We start from the raw sequence: 15,493 nt of genomic DNA on the forward strand, positions 1-15,493 counted from the left end.
TCTTTGTAACCAAGTGATTGGAAGGAAAATATTTATTTATTTTGCACTGGTCTAGAAAACTAGTTACACACATACACATACCCCAACCACATAAAATTACATAATGCCAAGATTCTGCTTCTCTTTGAATCTTTTCCATCACTCCACTCCTCTGAAAACAAATCTTTCACTTCTAGTTATGTATGTTCTTTTCAGCCAAGGGCCCCATTAAGTAATGTAACCCATATGCTTCTAACAACTCCAGTTGCTCTACTTGAGCAACAGCAAAGTTGAATTACAATCTCCAACTAGTATGTATAATATTTTGACCACTTTAAGGCAGGTTTTTATTGCAAGACATATAAGGTGAGAGAAAGGAATGGTGCTTAACCACAGCCAAAATACCAAGATTATGTATGTAATTTTTTTGTAAAAAAAGATTGAATTATTTGATACAGAATGTTAATCTCTCCCAAACTGCAAGTGTATAGGGAATAAGTGTTTAACAGGCAACAGTGCTTATATTTTTTTAAAGGAGGAATCTTACCGTTGCTAGCCCAATCCGTACCCAAATCAATTCTACGCTTACAATTTAAAGGTGTACCTGTTCTTGAAGCCTGAAGTCTATGTAGCTTGATTTGAGTTGAGCATTTGTTTCAGCATTTGTGCCAGGATGAGAAACCTGCAACACAGGACAAGCTTTTAGTTGTGATATATTAGGTGGCAAGAATGTCCAGAATAATATTAATTAATTAGAGAAAATCTAGCCAACTCTACATCATATGATCCCAGGGTGGTTTATGACACAATAAAAAAAGTAAAACACTAGAATGAATCCAATTTGCCACAACTTATAAAAACAGGCAAAAATACAACATATCCTTAAGCATCATGGTCACCTCACTTATGAGTGATGGAATTCTGAATGCAGTTTTAAGGCAGAAAACAGAGCTAAAATGATAAAACTAGAGAACTAGAACTTGCAGATCAAAAATCTACTCAGCAAAGTGAACAACTTGTACTACATTATATCACATTCAAAAGAACCTGCACAAGTTTATCACTGAGTTGATCTAAATCCCAAACTCCATCCACACTACAAAACAAAATCCGGGTCAAGTAAGCCAAGAAGCTACTCTGAAGCCTGCTGTGATGCCATGCCTGCTTTCTGCAGGGATCAGCTGAACTACTACTTGGTTGTGCAGGTGATCCAACAGGCTTGATATTACCATCTATCATTTGACAGGGGATAACTCCAAGCCGGCTTTCTGGAGGAACAGGCTGTATGACTGAATTCTTTGGGTGCACAGCTGATTCCTGAAGAAAGCAGGTACCGAGTTGCCACCTACTTGGGTGGTGACTCAAAGCCCACTGTCGTTTCCTATGCCCTGCTTCCCAACAAGCTAGCTCCGACACTGACTGTAAGCCTCTCATGCCAGTGCATAATTGGGGATGTACTTTAAGGCTCCTGGTTATTCACTGGCAGCTGTGTCTCTACCTGCCTCACACCTGGCGTCATGTATGATGTCAGTGTGCAGCAGGCGGAATGGTTTGGGAGAAATGGTCCCAAGGCCCAAATTGAGACCTGTGCCAGGAAACATTGCTCTTTGCCTTTCTGGAGACTCTGCCAATGGCCACTGCTCCTTTTAAAGACAACACTAAGCCCAATATTCTCATGCTGAAGTTTTATACGTACCTGTGTTACAAAAGGCCGAGGAGGTAGAGCAGGTGGTGGCAGTGGTAGCCAACCCGCCCGAACTGCAGAAACAAAAACACAAAACAGAAGGAGATAAACAAATGAATGAACGCAAGCTAGAACTAAACAAATCTATTAGCACTATTTGATTTTCTAAAAACTCAGATCAATTTAAGAAAACACACTTCAAGTGAACCTATCACCACTATCTTCTATGACCTCACAGAGACATCTCTATTCAGAATAAACATGACAAATACCGTCAATGCCGATGCAATTAACAAATTTCAGTGAAAGATACAGAGCTCGGTACATGAGAGTTAAACTCCCCTTGAGTTTTCTGTTCTTTGTCACAAACACTCTTGCCTTTAAAAAGTGAAGCAATATTCTAACATGGACATTAGAGAGCATTCAAAATAAAATGCGATGATGTGAAAAAGTGGAGTTGTACAGAAAACATCTGTGCATGGAATTAGATGTTCTGGCACTTGGATGAGCTAGTTGTAGCTTTTAAATATTTTTGGCAGGAGCTGAAGAGGGAAGAGACCAAACAAGTCAGTTTAGGGCTTTATGGTAACATAATATAATTCAGTCTTCTACTCTGAGCCAGAAATCTGAGATGCTAACACCCATGATGGGACCATCTATTATACTTCCCAATCTGGCTTCAGTTAAATCCATAAACCTTTAGAGGCCAGAACTGCAGAGAAGACAAGGCTTTGTGAAGCAATTATAATGACACATAGATTATACGTACACATGAAGCACGACTGAAGAATCTCTTGATAGTTAACCTTCTAGCAACCCCTTATAACTGCTGATCCTTTTTAGCAAACACAATTTGAAAAGATACTTAGCAACCTCTTTTGTGTTTGTTATTTGGACATTTAAAATTCTAGCACTAAAGTCACACCACGAGAATGCTACATAGATAAATGTATCCTAAGCTATGTATCTTACTGCACATGCATTTTTTTAAGTATACCAAATCTTAACCATGTTCTCATTTTTAAACTTATTTGGGCAGGAATATTTATAAAGCATATGGGAATAATAGAAACTTATGCATTTTAAGATTTATAGGAAAATAGTGAATGCTGGCCAAGGGTATGTGTAACAAACAAAGAAAAGGAATAAATGAGAATATTGAAGTCTGTTAATGTCTGGTGACATGCTGAAACCCAAACACCAAGGTAGTGAGCTATTAGAATTCAGGTAACGTTAACCATAAAACCGACAAACACATCTGTAGGATGAAAAAAAGTCAAACTGCAGTCATCAAATGTAAGAAAAAACATGTATTATGTTAATGATATTTCCCCCTCCCCATTTAGCCAGTTTTTATTTTAATTTATCTAAAATATTTATATCTCACTTTTCCACATGTGTGTTTAAGGCCGCTCATGTTTTTGGAGTGAAAAATCATATGAATGTTCAAACCAAAGGTTATGGCGAGAAATGTGTTCTCTGCTTAAGGTTACGGAAAAGAACAGTCCAGCTGGATCAGGCCAAATGCCCATCCAGTTCAACATCCTTTTCTCACAGCTTGATACCTATGAAAAGCCTGCACACAGGCTTCAATTAATGTATATATAGGAATCATTTTTCTGTTTAGCATTCCCATGACATTACCTTAATACTAGAATTTTAAATGTTGAAACAACAAACACTAGAATTGAAATGTTGCAACAGCAAATGCTAGAATTTTAAATGTTGAAACAACAAACACAAAAGGTTACTCAGTTCTGAAATAGACTTCAGAATGGCATCATTCATTCATTCATTTCATATACCACCCTTTGTCTGTAGATCTCAAGGCAGTTCACAGCATAAAAATACAAGATAAAAACACAAAATGCATAATAAAAACAAAACAAGCCAATAACCCCCCCCCTCCTCCCACAAACACAATTAAAAGTATGTAAGATGTTAGTCAACCAAAAAGGCCTGGTTGAAGAGGAAGATTTTCACGTGGCACCTAAAGGTGTATCATGAAGGTGCAGATGAACTGCCAGGCAAACTCAATACTTGTTCAAGCTCAAGGGTATCACATCGGCCAGTTTTAAGTACAGTGGCACCTCCAGTTACAAATGCCTCAGGTTACAAACGCTTCAGGTTACAAACTCCCACAACTTGTAAGAGTTACCTTGAGTCGAGAACTTTGCCCCAGGATGAGAACGGAAATCGTGTGCTGGCAGCGCAGCAGCAGCAAGAGGCCCCATTAGCGAAAGCACACCTCTAGTTAAGAACAGTTTCAGGTTAAGAACAGACCTCCAGAACGAATTCAATTTGTAACTAGAGGTACCACTGTACATAAAACATTTAACTTGTTTCAGCAGAACATCAACCTAGGTACAACTTATAATTTTCCAAGTGCACTACGAGGCAACCTTAGACGTCTCCAGTTAAAATAAACTCAGTCACTGATTCTTAGGGAATGGTCAGTGTGGTTTAGATTTCAACATTTGGAACTTTGTGCTACAAAGTTTGGATTGCTTTTCATATCAAAAGAGGCATTTTTGTAGCATTTCCAGCTTGAGAGACCGACATAACCATGCAATTAGCAATTGGATGGATAGCTTCTTAATAGTAAATAACTTGCTTACTTATCCCAATGAAAGTATCAAATGTGACTGCCCTAATTCAGGGTTTCTTGTATAAGATTTTTAAATTAAACTGATGGCTATGCAAGAAAGTAGATTTGCCCCTGAATTTCACTTCTGTGTTTCTTGTATCCCTTAAAGTGCATCCTTAGACCGCTACTAAATAGTTCCTCCCCCCCTCCAAGAGTTGCAAGGGTTGTACATATTTGGGAATGACTGTTTTCACATTTTAATCTTTCCTCTATAGGAAAGCCTTTCCGATAATTCTTCACACTATTATCCAATTACTCCTGATACCAATTCCCCACCGATAAAACCATTTTCTTACACATCACCACCCTTCTCTGCTGGAAAACCTTATTCCCACCCTTCTCTACACGCAGGTGGAACTGACAACCACTAAGGAAAGCCTTTTAAATTTCACTGCCAGCCTGATGTCGGTGGTGATGTTTATTTCTTTCAAAAGGTTGTGTGTGTGTTCCTCCTCATGCATGCTGAGGATTCCACAGATTAGTACTTTTATTAATACTTGTTTTATCTTTTGATGTTGCCTTTTATTTTGTATTGTGTATATTTTACAATTGTCAGTTGCTTTGAGATATTTTCTGCAGAAAGTGGAGGATAAATACAATAAATAATAATGCAGGGTACAGGACAGCAGCCCCCACACAGCGACTCCTCTCCAGAGGATATCTGCCAGATATCTGCACAGGCCTAGCCCAGGTGCATGTTGCCAGGACAGAAGTGTGTGACCCTAATCATCATGTGAACCTTCTTCATGTATGTAATGTATGAAAGGGTCTTATATGCATCAGATATTCATTACAGACACCATGGGAAAACAGGTGTGATCAGCCTTCTCTTTGTAGCACCCTTGTATTTAATTTGTCAACTGGGAAAATTATTTGTTTATTAAATTTGTATCCCACCCTTTCTCCCAAAGGAGCCCAGGGTGGCAAACACAAAAGTGATAAAACAAAAAATAAAAATAAAGAACAATATAAGGACATACATAAAGCACTTAAAAAACGTGCAGCCACCAATCACATAACAGGGTGCAATGATCAGAGCTGTGGAGAATGTGAGAAGAGCTCAGTAGGGGAAGCAGCATCACTATGGTCTCCTCTTACTTTATCACAGAAACAAAATTGTATTGGGTATACATTGGGTATACATATAGTTGTGGGTTATACCTGTATTTGGCTGGTGATTGGGAAGAAATGGGTATGCTAAGAAAAAAAATCCAGCGTATATTGTGCACATAGCTGGAGGTGAAAGGTAACTCTTTAAACAGCAACATAGAAACCCTGCCAATCTTGAATTAGCCAATCCCCAAATTCTTCTAGGTTGCATAAAGAGTGGAGTGGCAGAATATTTGATTAAAATAATAAAACTGGGTTCTAGTCCTGGAAAAGTTGGAGGCTACAGCATATGCAACCTGGGTATATATTGCAGTCATGTCATGTTATCCTTACAGCTAGACAAAAAGTCAAAGGATGTATCACACATCAGATATCTCTTACACAGAGTTTCCAGAGTAGACTTGAGTCCATGGAAATGTAAGTAATAATGATATGGGTTAGTCTTTAGGTGACACAAGATTATTTGTTGCAAAACAGACATTCCTGTGCTGGAATTCACAAAGCCCATGTGTAGAGGAACATTTGGTCCTCCAGATGTTGCTGAACTACAACTCCCATCATCCCTGGCCATTATCCCACAGTTGCTGGGACTGATGGGAGTAATCACGAGTGTGTGTTAAGTCTGTGTTCATAAAATGTATATAGGTATATAGGTCAGGAAGTTCCCCAGATCTTCCCAGTGTGCATACAGAGACTGAAAGTGAAGCAACATCACAAATGAATCCATCATGTTGCAATCTAAAAACAGGTTTCATAATCAGTCCTGCATTCTTTCAGTGAAGGTGCTCTGAAATGCATTTAGCAGCACCTAAATGAGAAACTAGTTACTTTGAACTATGTGTTGCCAATAATCCATAGTTTTTCTTTATATCTTGAATTCAATTTCTTCTGAAAACTCCATTTTTGACCACAACAGGATTACAAAAAGTGTTCATTTGCTGTCCTTTTATTAAACTTGCTGTAAAGCCACTGCAAATATTTATTGTGTGTTCATGTCCTGACCCTTATCACTGCCATCTGTGGGGTCAGGTAAATCCCCATGGAGAAATAGCAAATTGTATTAAAAGGAAATAATAAACTGGGGCTTCTTCCAAGCAAGGGTTTCATGTGCAGTATCTTTTCAGCACCGCCAAAGGTACAGAATGCAGTTCATTTCAGAACATTAAGTTGTTTCTCTCACAACAGGATATATATATGCGCTACATCTTGTTCAGCTTAGGAAAATATGCTGTATCTGGGCATTCAGCATTCTAGGCAAGCAAAATGCTCAGACCAGGCATGTTTGACCCAGTTTCCTGCTTTTTTTTAATCCTAAAATTCTAACTTAAGCTATTCATGAAATATTCATAAAATCCTGCTGTTTCAGAATATCTCTGACCTGTTTGAAAGTAGTATGCTTATGTGAGCACTATTCCCAGGCACAATCCAGAGTTCTTAGAACAGAGCATCAGCAAAAATCTCTTCCGAAGCAGGACAGCAGTGTGTGTGTGTGTGTATGAGTCAGAGAGAAAGCAAGCAAATATGCACATGCATGTGAATGTGAATGTATTTCTATATATTATAATATATATGCAGTAGACAAGCAAGTATAGTGGCATGCTAGATTTGTCACTGTTGGGTTCTGCTTGTTAGAGACAGTAATGGCATGTGTGCATGCATTTAGGAACTGAACTCATTCTCAACTGAATAAAATCTGAAAGTCAAACTCTAAAAATATTCAGAACAGAGGCTGTGGCTTTCAATTTTTATGCAAATGAAAATACATCCCAAACAATGCAGATTGTACATTTTGTTTTATGGAGAAACTACTGTATTAGAGGAAGGGACACGGGTGGCGCTGTGGGTAAAAGCCTCAGCGCCTAGGACTTGCCGATCGAAAGGTCGGCGGTTCGAATCCCCGCGGTGGGGTGCGCTCCCGTCGCTCGGTCCCAGCGCCTGCCAACCTAGCAGTTCGAAAGCACCCTCGGGTGCAAGTAGATAAATAGGGACTGCTTACTAGCGGGAAGATAAACGGTGTTCCGTGTGCTGCGCTGGCTCGCCAGATGCAGCTTGTCACGCTGGCCACGTGACCCGGAAGTGTCTGCGGACAGTGCTGGCCCCCGGCCTCTTAAGCGAGATGGGCGCGCAACCCTAGAGTCTGTCAAGACTGGCCCGTACGGGCAGGGGTACCTTTACCTTTACTGTATTAGAACTCTTGCTTATTTATGCTCACTTGGGGCCACTTCCATGTGGATATCAAAGACGGGTATGTAATCCAGCGGCTTAAATTCCACAAAAAAGATGTAATAAGCATAACAGACATTTCTGTTTCTATGAGAAGTGCCATGGAAGTAGGTGGACATCTTGAAGCATGCTAAATTTCTGGAAATGCTTGCTACATTTTTATGTAACTTTAGGGCTCTGTAGTCTAAGTGTAGTTAGCAATAAAAATTCCATAGTGCAGTATATAATCATCTTAAGTCCAAAGTGCTTTATATAAAGAACAGGAGGGGGAGAAGGGTCAAAAATGGAAAGAGCAATGGCGCAACACACCTGCAGCTGGTGCTAGAAAGTACTGATTCATAATTTCTACAAACAAGTTAAGATCTTCCTTTGATCTTACATAAATGCACACACATAGAAACAATTCAGTTCAGCACTACACACAGAGAGAAGAGAGCACATCACAGCACATCCTGCCAATATAATCTAAACCCCATGGCCTTCATATCAAGATTGTGGAAAATAGATATTCAACAACAATCCAGAAATTGAGTCTGTTTTTTAAAATTATTATTTTTTGCATTTGGGGCTGTGAAGATCTCCAGGGGATTCCCTTAAAGGGACATGACTGCCCCTTTAAGAAGTTCCCAATGCAACTCTACAGGGCAACTCAGTCAGTACAGCCCATGACAGGGAGCCGCTGTTATCACCAAGGCCTAATGAAGAGCTCTTGGAGCTCATGGGCTTCAATAGCCCTGAGAGGATAAAGGCTGGCTTGCTGGAGAAGGAAAGAGAGAGCCAGAGACCCAAGGAATCTCCATCTCTTGGCTTCTTCCCCTGGCAGCAGGGAGGTACAGGGGGCACTGATAAGAGGCTTCCCTTACGACTCCAAGCTGGGGAGAGGATACTGTGAGACTGGGATACTGTGTGACCTTAGAATGCCCTAAGAAAATGCCAGCATAACTGCTGGAGCTACCATTGTTCAAATATAATAATAATAATAATAATAATAATAATAATAATAATAATTTATTATTTATACCCAACAAAAGATTAAAAATACATTAAAACATCAGTCATTTAAAACTTCCCTAAACAGGGCTGCCTTCAGATGTTCTTCTAAACGTCAGATAGTTGTTTCTTTCTCAACATCTGCTGGGAGGGCGTTCCACAGGGTGAGTGCCACTACCGAGAAGGCCCTCTGCCTGGTTCCTTGTAACTTCGCTTCTCGCAGTGAGGGAACCGCCAGAAGGCCCTCGCCGCTGGACCTCAATGTCCGGGCTGAATGATGGGGGCCGCGACTGTTTAGGGCTTTAAAGGTCAGCACCAACACTTTGAATTGTGCTCAGAAATGTACGGGGAGACATTGTCAGAAAGCCAAAGAGTATTGGGAGATGATATACTCAGAATTAAAAAAGATGTTAAGGGGCTCGTTTCCCAAGAAACCAGAGATGTTCTTATTGGGTATAGTAGAGGGGAAAATACCCAAGAAAGTACTTAGTCTTTTCCTTTATGTAATAACAGCAGTGAGAATAATTTATGCCCCAAAGTGGAAGGACAAAAATAGATTGGCAGAATAAGCTAATAGGATACGCAGAGCTAGCAATGTTGACTGAAAAGATAACAAATCAGGATGAGTCCAATATAAAAGAAGCGTGGGAATACTTTTGGGAATATTTAAAGAAATATAACAATCAGATAAACTTCCAAGTGGGATTAGATATATGAGCAGCAGTTAAAAATAAGCAGAAGATGGGTGGCAATTAAGGAGATGCAGCTTAACAAGGACTAAATAAGACCCCACAGAGGGATGTGTGTGGAAGTCAAGTGTGTGGAGTGTAAGATTAACGATGGCAATTGTATAATTGATGTACTAAGATATGTAAAATACATACCGTATTTTTCCGTCTATAAGATGCCCCCATGTATAAGACGCCCCTATTTTGGGGGACTCAGATTAAGAAAATGGGAGGAGATGTATAAGATGCTCCCTAATTTTTGACTTTTTTAAAGGGGAAAGACCTAGTCTTATACACGGAAAAATATGGTAATTATTAGTTGTTGTTTTTTTAAAAAAGCTTGCATTTCCCTGTCTTGTTTTCAATGGTGGCTCACATTTGAGCATATTCCTCCATGGACCAAGAAGCATTCAATGTGTCACTCCTTCAGGGGCTCTGCTAGGAAAGGGGCTATTAGATGAATATTAAACCCCAATATCTGCATGGAAACTTCCTGCAACAACCTTGGATTCTCGTGTTTATTATTTAATCTACACTTCTAGTACGTGAAATTACAAACTCCTTAATACTTGTTTAAATCAGGTCAATTTGAAAGGACACGATCTTTGTTAAAATTCCAGTATGCCAAGATTATCACTGAGGTACCCTTTCAATTTTGAATTACCCCTTCTGATTGGAAAAAAACTGGTAAGGCAAAATATTTTGCTTCTCTTTCATCAATGCCAGTCTATAAGTAAGTTCCTGTATTCTACTGTTTAAAGCTCTGCTTTACTACTTTCTTCAAGCATCCAGCTCCAAATACATAGTTTGTGACTGTGTTAAAATTTAATTACCTAGCTCCAGATTCTGAAGCAGGAGTGTACGGCTCTACTCATTTATTCAGGACTTGTACAAGTTTTTCAGGGGGGAAAGGTGCCCTTTCATCCACAGCCTGCTGTCATAAAGCAACTTGAATAGAATAGTACATTTAACATGAATAGGAATTCATGATTTACAGGTGGAACCTTTGTATGACTTTTCCCTGTAATTATAGAAGGCTAAGGAAAAACCCCAGATGCCTACTCAGTTCCTATTTCACATGCATTTGTGGGCTTTCTGAATAATACAACCCTAAATGCAGAGCTATATGACAGAAGACTACATAGCAATGTGTATAGGATCTAAATGCTCTGATTCTGCTTATATTTTACATAACCCATTTAATTTATGTGGCTTCATCACAGTTTGATGAAGATTTAAATTATACTAAGCATGCATAGCCGGCAGAAGATTGTACCAGTATCTTAAATTTAAGCAATACCTTAACTGTTCTGTGGGTGGGCTTTGTTGGTTTTTATCCAGCCATATAAAACTTGAAAGACTAGTCTGAGTTGCCACCTTTCTTAATTTAATGTACTGATCAGACTATTAAACACAGCATGATTAAAAGGAACACAGCATAGGAAATGCAGCATGAGGCAAATTGCTGGCACACACCAGCTCTTCTGTTAAGGAATTAAGCAGCCATTTGCACAGTCTGTAGCAGAAGGAGCAGTACAAAGCTGGCCAGGTGGAAGAAGTCCTGGAACCCGAAATGTTCAGTATGCAAAGCAGAGACACAGAAGGCAGCATGATGAATTGTTGAGAGATGCTTTTTTGGGTCACTGCATCATAATGAAAACATATCACAGTGCTGCGGTCTCCACTATTACCAAAGATAGTTGGATGTGTATGCATCTATAAAATTATATATGCAAACATATAAATACACACATCAAACCTTTTGGATCATTTAGTCCAACCCCCTGCAATGAAGGAATCTTTCACTCAACATGGGGCTCAAACCCACAACCCTGAGATTAAGAGTCTCACGCTCTACTGGCTGAGTTATCCCTTAGGCAATATTCGTATGTATGTATAAGAAGAGACATACATTTAATAAATAAATCTCCATCAATGGATAGTAAGCAAACAATGAAAAAGAACCCCTCCGAAACAAAAATTGTATGATTGGTTTCTCAGATGATTACAAATGGACAAAATCTCCATACGATGGAGGCACAGATTTTTTTCCTAGCCAAAGTCACCAGCAACTTTGCAAAATGATGGCACTGCTGAGGTGAGAGCAAGCTTAAAGACATAAATGATGACAGTTTTGCCAGGCATCTAAAGTGGCAGCTTTGGCTTCACCTGAAGTTTGACATCATCTGAAAAAATGTTTAATTTAAAAAACCCAAGCAGCTACCATGTGCTGTTTTCCAAGAGGAATATGCAAATAAGTAGTAATATATTAAACTTGGTCCATAAGCTACAGAATTTGCTTTATTTTTAACATAAAACTATTCTATTAGTTTTGAACCAAAGGAAGAGTCCCTCTTACTCATGAGCTTTAAAGTGTGCTAACATGCAGTTGCGTTTTCTTAAGCCATATCTGGCATTGCACAACTGTCATATATAGTATTGCAGCCTATCAATTATCTGATAAATATATGCAAAAACCTGGGGTGTATCAAACACCAGTCAGGCCATAATATTTGGCTAGCATGCTGCATATAATCCAGGAGGAGAATATTTGACAAACTTCTCTGTTTACTAGAAGTTCTCTGGAAGCACTGGACATTTCAGAGCAAGATTATATAAAGGAATGCACTGTTCAACCAGTATACACGAAGGGCTAAGCACTGGTTCACCAATGCAAGACATGACTTCATTTCCCATTTTTTGTAAACTGCTTTGAGGGTTTTTACAATCAAGCAGTTTATAACTTTTATAAACTTTTATACATCCATCCCCGACAGATAACTCCTCACCTGAGAAGAATCTGTCTTAGGGTGATTTAGAGCCCACAGAAGCTCAGGAATGGCTCACAACAACAGTCAAGGAAGAACCAGGAGGGCCTTTGGGTGAGACTGGCAGGCATACCACCCCCCAGAAAGGAAGCTCAGCTTCTGAAGCAGAGACAGAACCACCCCTGAAATCCTGGGAATGATGGCACCTCAAGAGGCAGACCAAGACCCGCACAGTCAAGTAGAATGCTTGAGTGCAGAAGAGGACCCTCGTAAGCTGTGACTTAGGACTCTTCCTTATGAGAAGGATTCTCTGTAGAAACTTCTAGGGGGCTGCAGATCTGCTGCTGGAACAACATCTTGCTACTAGCCCTGGGTCTTGTATCTGATCTTGGCCTTGGCTTACCTGCACCTTGGAATGCCCCTCGACTTGCCTCTTGCCTGAGCCCTTGTTGGAACCTCTGATTGCCTGGAATTGGACTCTGGGCTGCCTGTTGCTGCTGTCTATGCCCACAACAGCCTTGGTTGTTTGGAAGATCCCCTGGGACACCACTGGGCAGGACACATTTCCTCATGACTCCCGGAAGAAGAGTAAGTCCAGCAACTCAGCTGAGTGGCACTTTCAACTCACACTGACAGTGAGTGAAAAGGAAGTTCTATATGTGCCGACCCATTGAATATTCAAATTGTCATCTGATGTTGCAACATCAAGAAATGAAGATGTATATGTGAAGCAGCTGTAAGTGCCTGTGCAAATAACTGGGAAATTGTTTACCTTGTGTGTTTTGCTGGAACATCCTATTGAGATCTAAGGAGGATGCTCTGGAATGTGATTTCTGTGGCCTTGGTGGAGGTGTTGGTGGTTCTCCCCCCTTTTTCATCGCATCTTCTATAGATGTGCTTGAATAAGATCTTGGGTAAAAAAGACAAGATTAAAAGGGGGAAGCTACTGGGGTTTTTATGCCTACTGCAAAGGTTGTAAAAAACAAACACTGGAAGAATGTATTAATTAAATATGACATACCCCCTGACTTTATGTTTAGAGACGGTGCTTTACAGCCACATGGTGGAGCCAGCTTGAGTCCACTCCACAATAATATTTAATGTGAACTGTGTGTGTCATACAGACAGAATTCTGATTCATATTAAGCATTATTGTGGTGTTAGTGGAAAGGATGTAATTACCTACCATGTGAAACTTCTCTACCATATGAGGATTGTAACACCTCCTTCAAACACACATAAGGCATAGTACTGTGCCAGGATGTTCTTTGGGTAGAACTAGGATAAGCACCTCATAGTTATCTGATGACTTGGCTCCTCGCCTTTAGCTATCATCAGCAGAAATCACACTTAAATGCACTTTATTTAAGGATAATATATGGTAAACCTATATATGGATGAAAATGTGTACATAAAACATCGGAAACAGGTCATTCCAGGGATTACATACTGAAGGCTTTTGAATATGGTACAGGCAGGTGTACACAACACATATAGTGTGTGCAATTCTTTATAGTAGGGAGTCTTACGTATAACTGACATTCTAAATACTGTGGCTTTTAGAGATGGGTAGTTTTTGAAAACTCCTTAGTTGTATATATTACATTGCGAGACCAAGGCATGGAATGCTGCAGAGCTAGACTTTTTTGTTTTTAACCTAAGGGCCACATTCCCTCATGAACAAACTTCTGGGGCCTTAATCCTAGGCTGGGCCAGACACAAAAAGTGAGGAGCAACTGTTGTGACTCTTACCTTTGTACAACAGGCCCATGCAAGGGGGTGGGGGAGCAACTGGGTACCCTTGCCCTGGGCCTCGAAGGCCAAGGCAAAAAAATTAGGGACAGGCTGGGGGTTTTGTTTGAGTTTATTATTTATTAAATTTGTATACCGCCCTACGCACAGGTCTCAGGGCAGTTCACAAGATAAAATCACAATATATAAATACAAAATACATAATCAAAATAACCCCCAAAGCACATTTTAAAAGGGCAATAAAATTATAACTTTATTCCAACAAGACTCTTGTCCCAGGCCTCTGATAAGCTCTGCACAAGCCTGATAGGCTACACTGAAGCTCTGCAAGTATCAAAGGTTTCTACACTACCTCTACCCACACGCAAGTATCCTCCATTCAGGCAAATAACAGAAATCACAGTTAAGAATGTAACAGCCTGTTGGATTAGGCCAAAGTTCTATCTACTCCAGCAAAAGGTCCTCACAGTGGCCAACCACTGCAAGCAGAACCTGAGCACAACAACGATCTCTCATCCACATGCACCTTGGGCAACTTTCCTAGCAACTGAGTGGTTGCAAATGAGGCACAGGGAAGTCTTGGGGATGTGCAGAACTCTACACATAGGTCTTTGGATCTAAGCCAATAACTGTTTTCAGTGCTGACTAGAATATAGTTGATGTTTGTTACCGTTTCATTAAAAATGGAAACAAAACACTAAGATCATTCTGAATTTTCATGAGGGTTCTTAAACACTGCAGAGTTACACATGCTTAAACTTCTGTTTTAGGCATGCCTAAATCTGAGTTTTGGCCACATGACCTGGAAGTTGCACGCCGGCTCCCTCGGCCAATAAAGCGAGATGAGAGCCGCAACCCCAGAGTCGGTCACAACTGCACCTAATCGTCAGGGGTCCCTTTACCTTTAAATCTGAGTTAGATTTAGGCATCATTGTGAGCCTTTACCCAACCAATTATATTTACATCTACTTTGCTCAATTCAAACCATTTCACTTAAGCTAGATAAATTCCCCTACCTGTAGCTGTCTTTTTCACTGCCAAGGGATTCAGATGGATTTCCTGAACGTTTTCTAACAGGAATTTCCATTATTTTGCTCTGCACGATTAAAAAATCCATCTCTTCAATTTTAGTTCACTCTCCCATCATATGCGAATAGTTTATATATATTACGCGATTAAGCATACAAATGCACTAGCTATCACTTGTAGTTCTTACTTTTACCCTGCCAAGAATTGCTAACTGGTTAATGATTCATAGCAAGCAAGCCTCCATTTTTTATAATGATGGTTTTTTTTCTTTGCAAGGGGGGAGGGGAAATCATCAAGTTATTTTCACACCTGGATGCATAGACTGCGAACCTGTAGAAGGCAGCAGGCAAGAACAGGTGCACACAGAAAGAAATGAATTATTCTTTATTCTTGCCTTTGCTTACCTGGATCTTGGTCTTGCTTTAAGTGTGTTAGATTCCTGAGCAACTGTAACAAAGGATCACTTGTTAGGAATATTTTCAGGAAATCAGATCGCCTAATTATCAGTGATGCTTCAAGATGAATCACTGTAAACATGTGCTGCCTATGAACAGCGCTACTGAGCACTTCAATATAAGGCATT

At 39.9% G+C, this 15,493-nt stretch overlaps 1 protein-coding gene across 1 annotated transcript in view; it reads right to left on the reverse strand.

The window, feature by feature from the left end:
- The window catches only part of REPS2 (RALBP1 associated Eps domain containing 2), a 77,304-nt gene that overhangs the window by 22,440 nt on the left and 39,371 nt on the right, over window positions 1-15,493 (reverse strand). The window contains exons 13-16 of the mRNA XM_081001631.1: window positions 15,315-15,357; window positions 12,902-13,038; window positions 1,676-1,737; window positions 584-661 (exon numbers count right to left, since the gene is read on the reverse strand). Of these exons, the coding sequence (XP_080857757.1) occupies window positions 584-661; window positions 1,676-1,737; window positions 12,902-13,038; window positions 15,315-15,357 (320 nt within the window). The remainder of the gene's footprint in view (window positions 1-583; window positions 662-1,675; window positions 1,738-12,901; window positions 13,039-15,314; window positions 15,358-15,493) is intronic.

The sequence above is a fragment of the Podarcis pityusensis genome, assembly GCF_964106645.2.
Source record: "Podarcis pityusensis genome assembly, chromosome: 4".
Classification (NCBI taxonomy): domain Eukaryota; kingdom Metazoa; phylum Chordata; class Lepidosauria; order Squamata; family Lacertidae; genus Podarcis; species Podarcis pityusensis.